This window comes from Eptatretus burgeri, chromosome 5 (genome assembly GCF_056783735.1).
Source record: "Eptatretus burgeri isolate ZD-2024b chromosome 5, Ebu_testis_v1, whole genome shotgun sequence".
NCBI lineage: Eukaryota > Metazoa > Chordata > Myxini > Myxiniformes > Myxinidae > Eptatretus > Eptatretus burgeri.
This window is the reverse complement of record NC_140965.1, coordinates 2975544-2981190: the sequence shown is the minus strand read 5'-3', so window position 1 is coordinate 2981190 and position 5647 is coordinate 2975544. Positions and strand designations below refer to the sequence as shown.

The 5647-nt window shown below is 43.1% G+C and overlaps 1 protein-coding gene across 2 annotated transcripts in view; it reads left to right on the top strand.

Annotated features, from left to right (window-relative positions):
* Window positions 1-4532, top strand: part of BCKDK (branched chain keto acid dehydrogenase kinase) — a 45249-nt gene extending 40717 nt beyond the window's left edge. For both annotated transcript variants that reach the window (XM_085880402.1, XM_085880400.1), the window contains one exon: window positions 3782-4532. In XM_085880402.1, the coding sequence (XP_085736528.1) occupies window positions 3782-3920 (139 nt within the window). In that variant the 3' untranslated portion in view covers window positions 3921-4532. The remainder of the gene's footprint in view (window positions 1-3781) is intronic.
* Window positions 4533-5647: the final 1115 nt, after the last annotated feature.

Below are 5647 nucleotides of genomic sequence, written 5' to 3'. Positions count from 1 at the left end.
ATTCTCTACCCCTAGTTGTGTGGTCATGGCATCTGGTGTTTATCCGTTCAGACAAAAAATATTTGACAATCCCTGGGACTTTACCTATAATTGTAAATGAGTGGGGAGGGGGATTGCTGTTGTGCCAGTGGTAACTAACACATGCAGCACATAAACTAGAACGGGCACTCATAGAGCGCATACCTTCGCCGCCACTACTTTTTTTTGTTCTTGGTATGAGTGTGGGGAACTGGTTTCATATGAATGGTCTTATGACACAAACCACATATCTATAATGTCATGACCCCCCCCCCCGACTTTCGGGGGCTACGGACTAAACAACCATCAACTCACATCGTTTTGGCGAGTCTTCACTCGCAAGCTCGGTGAATACAACGTTTCAACAAGAGAAGGTAATCTCGTTTGATGCTGGTTTTAATGCAAATCGAATAAGAATTGACTGAGTTATGCCGAAAGCCGCATATTTTTCAAGGGCGTGACCCCCCCCCCGACATTTTACCCCAACCGGTGACATGTGTTATGATGTCATTGTGTCACAAGATTGGGCATTAAATTCTGAACATTTTGGTGCTGGGTTCATGTAAAGCGGACAAGAATTGACCGCGTTATGACAATAACCGCATATTTTTCAAGGTCGTGACCCCCCTGACCTTTGACCCCTAACCGGTAACAAGAGTATGGGCGTCATTGTGTCATATTGCATATCACAAGATGAGGAGTTGAATTCTGAACATTTTGGCGTTAGTTGCATGCAAATTGAATAAAAATTGACCGTGTTATCGTAAAGACGATTTTGACCGTTTCGTGACCTTGACCTTGACCTTTGACCCGAACGATCCCAAAATCTAATTGAATGCTTCCTGGCTAATAACCAATCATCCCACCAAATTTCATGCAATTCGGTTTCATACTATTTGAGTTATAAAAATCACAAGATTACAAATAAATAAATACACGCCGACCAAAACATAACCTTTCGCAGAATGCGAAGGTAATCATTTGGGCTTTGCTGAAAAGTTTTAGATACCTCTCCTCACTCATCTGGTAGTCTTTCATTTCAGGAGAGCACTTACAGTTTCCACAGTGATTAACTATTTCAGACACACAAATGTTTAACAGTGTCAAACAACGACCATAACGTAAAAACTGTCATTCGGAAACGTGACAGATGGGATCTTTGTCGGCATTTGCAGGACCAATATATGGGATGAATTGAAATGAGAAATATATTGACCCATGAAAACCAATAATCAAAAGTTAAATTGTGGGATGAAAGCTTGGGTGGCTCAAGAGGAGAACAGAGGACATAAATGCATCCGGTTTCATATCAGAGCGGACAGAGTAGAAAACCGGACGAATGGCCACCTCCATTCATGACGCCTGAGTTTATAGGCGAGAGGAAACAACCGCCCGTGGAAAACAAGGGTTTACTGCAGTCCGAATGTCCACCTCAAATTTTGTTGACTTCAATTTTTTATGAAAATGAGGATAATTATCAATTGCAGTTTACTCCATGGAAGCAATCCATGTGACAGAAGCAGGTGATTAATGCTGTAAAAGGTACACCTTGGCCTCCTTGGTATAAAATAACTTCCTTCCTTTTGTTGACTTCCTTGGTATAGCATAGCCAATCAGCTCTCACTGAATCAACTAAACACAGGTGGCGAGGATTATATAAATAATTGACTCCTCCCACACTCATCTAGCCAAAGAAGCTGCGTAAAGCAACCCAAGAATACCTGCACAAGGTAAGTGGTACACTGTTTCGAACCCTTCCCAGAGTTCCTCAACAATTACAAAGACGTTCACACCTTGTACATACACGACAGTCCCAAATGCTACACACCCCCTCAGCTACCGGACCGGTTTCATCACTCATTGGTGAATCGTCAGCGATAGCCTAGACAGAAATGCATACCAATGAGGCTCCCAATCATGTACTACGTGCAAACATGAAAAGCAGTCAATATATAAATGAAGAAAGACCCACCCACATCGCTCACCTGTGAATGGAGTGAGAGATGTGGGTGCAAATTTGCATGTGGTACATACTTGGGAGCCTCATTCGTATGCATTTCTGTCTTCGCTATTGCTGATTATTCGCCAATAAGCGATGAAACCGGTCCGGTAGCTGAGGGGAGTGTGAAGCATTGGTATTCTCACGTGTGTACTATGTGAACGTCTTTATAGTTGTTGAGGAACTCTGGGAAGGGTTCGAAACAGCGTTTGGCACTTACCTTGTTTAGGGCTTCTTGGGTTGCTTTATGCAGCTTTTTAGGCTCAAGGAGTGGGGGAGGGGTCAAATATATATATATATATATATATGGGTGCCTGGTGTTGCCGGGCAACGTTGGGTCCCTCGTTCCACCACTCCTTCTGCCTCGTCCCACCCTATCCCTTGAGGGACAAATTCATCGTTATGGCTGAAATAATGATGCTATTGATGTTTAGCCTCATCGCCATGTCATGAATCTGGGGTGTGTTCAGTTACCAAGTTTCTTGTAGAGCGCTTGCCAAGTGGCTCAAGCACTCAAGCAAACACTGCATAAGAAACTGTTGAAAAGGAACGGCTGCTTGGTAACTGAACACACCACTGGACATCCCAACAGCATACAGTACATACAAAACACCGACTAAAGGACATTAAAAAACAACAAAATTAAACACTTTAAATATGAATCATGAGTATTTTCGTTGTAATGAACACGTACCTTGTTCAGACCCACACATCCACCCACAGATACGAACTCAGCTTTATATATTAGATTGGGCGACAGTGAGACAGCTCGCATGAAACTGCCATCTTTGCATGATATTTCCCACTCTTCTTCTTCTTCTCCCTCATAGTAATCACCAAATAAACTTTCTATCCTCTATCATATTGTTTTTCCATGAGTTTTAGTATGTTATAAAAAGGCTCAAATTATTAGTGCATTCCTGCTATTTTTTTTTTTAACCTCAAAACGGTATCTTCATGTAATGATAGAAGATGTGTTGTTCAGTCTTCAAATGTACACGAGGCCCTTAAAACAATCTGAGCAACGTGGAGAGAAAGAGATGGTGGTGATTTCTAGACGGCTGGAGGACGTTTACTGTGTTGTGGGCGGCGCTAATGACTCGAGACAGACCCCCAGACACGAACTCAGCTTTATATTTTAGATTGCCTGGAGGTATCCCTATAATCCTACAAAAATGAAATAATGCAAATTCTCTTTGTGGTTGTGTGTGTATATGTCTGAAAAATCATAGAAAACAAAACAAAACAGGGCAATCTCTACCAAACTTGGTGTACGTGTCGTTGGTACCCAGGGTCGGTCGGGTCATGGGCACAAACCTGTCCACCTGGGGAGACGTCCACCTGGGAGAAATGTTCACCTGTACACGTGCCACAGTGCAAGTAGTTTACTAACCCCTGCTGCAGGCATAGGGAATTATTAGCCACGGCAAAAAATATTTGCCACACCCACCCCACTGTCCCCTCACCCTCCCCCCGGGTGCTCCCGAAGGTAGCAGGTGTTTCTCGTCACTGAAATATTCAACGGAATATGAAATAACAAAAACAAGGTTTCATTCTTACTCTTGTGGTTTATTCCAATGTCACTTGTTACATAAGAACATTTATATTAAAAGTCCTGGAAATTGGGTCTTCCATGGCTGTGTGAACCATTGTTTGTTTTTTGTCAAAATACTTTGAGAACCATATCTGGGTGAAGGTTTTGTATCAAATAATTATTCATTCTCAACCTGTGGATCCTATTGCCCGTCCTTTTTATTTTGTCAGGTTTGGCTTCGGCTTGCCCACTTCGCACGCTTACGCCGAGTACCTGGGCGGCTCGTTGGTGCTGCAGAGCATGCAGTGTCTGGGAACGGACGTATACCTTCGTTTGCCACATATACATGGAGAGAAATTCCGCATTTAACCACTACCTGAATTGTTTCAGCAACCACGTGTTAGTGTTGTGGTGCTTGCTCACTGAAACATTTTCCTTTTCATTGATTATAATCAGTTACATTATTTTTGTTTTTTATCAGAGAAAAACGTTTTCTTTGCATAAGGTGTAGAGAGAGAGAGAGATGGATATAGATGGCTTGCATAGCAACTGCTGATTCTGAACCATTAAAGGGTGGATCTCCAAAATGGTGTATTTGAACCTGAAAATAGAACTGCAGAGCATGCAGTGTCTGGGACTTGATATCTGCAGAAATTTCAAATCTAACCACGATCTAAATTGGTTCTACAACTACATTTAGTTTCTGGCTGTAGTTAATGAATTGCATTTCATTTTTGACTTAATACGCCGCCTTGCTTTACATGCATTTTTCTGCTGGGGGATAATAGTCGTCCTTGCACGAGGTGTACAAGGTGTTAGTTGTATGAATTAGAGAGATGGCTTGCATAGCAGCCACCGATTATGAACCATTAAAGGGTAGATCTTCGATGGTTTCCGTGAGAACCTGTAAAGGTGACCATTGTACTTTCCAAGTAAAACTCATGGTGGATTATTCACCTGTAATAAACCACAAAAAGCTTGTTTGGTTCATTGACTGGCAATAAATCAAGTGCAGTTCACGAAGATAGATTCCTGGGTTAACCCTTTGTGGGTGTTTAAGGAAGTAATACTCACGAGAAAAACGTCTACAAAATGGTCATACGCAGAAACGTTCAGTTTGGAACTTTGACATGACAACCAGGAAGGTCATCCTTTTGGTCTTTGCCTTGCACAGCCCCATGAGCCAATTGAACTAGCCTCTACTCCCACTCCTCCCTGACGTCAAGATATACAACTCTCGTGTTCCGAAAATGGTTTTTACTCGCTCTAGTGATGTTGGAAGAAGGATACAAGCTGTTGCATGCGGGTGGGGATGGAAGGAGTAATGGCGTGGGAATGATAGTATCGGAATAGATCAGTAAGCAGGTGGTCAGAGTGGAAAGATAGGAGGTACAGATAGTTATGGCATGGGTGGCGATACAGAGGCAAATGGTGTGTTATGTCGGTATATGGGCCTCAAACGGGAAGGACTGGGGTGGAGAAGCAGGAATTCAGGGATGCATTGGAGAGGATGATGGGTGTGGTTGAACTGGAGGTGATGCTGTGCATTGTGAGGGTCTTTAACAAGCATTGGGGAGTAAGGGGAACCAGGGGGAGAGCAATGTTTTGGGTTATTTGGTTTGGGGACGAGGAATAGAGAGAGACGTGAGCTGGTGGCGAGGACTGGAATGGCCGTAGCCGGTTCGTTCTTTCGAAAGCGGGAAAGCCACAAGATTGCTTATAGGAGTGGACAATGTAGAACACAACTGGATTTGGTGGTGGTAAGGAAGTGACAGTTATGAAGGATTGCAAGGCAGTGGGAAGAGAGCATGTTACCACCCAGCACAAGATTGTGGTGTTTTGTGGTATGGAGAGGAGAGAAGTTTGTGGTACGGATGGAGAGGACAAGGATAGGCGAAGGGCTAAGAATGAGAAACTTGGTGAAGAAGCAGAAGGTTTGGAGGAGGAGTGGAAGAAGTATGGAGAGGTATTGTTTATGGAAATTGCAGAAGTTTTGTGTGGAAGGATGTCAGGAAAGGATGCATCATAAAGGGATAGAAACCAGTTATGGTGGACAGAGGAGGAAGCAAAGGCAGTTGGTGAAAAGGACGTTTGAA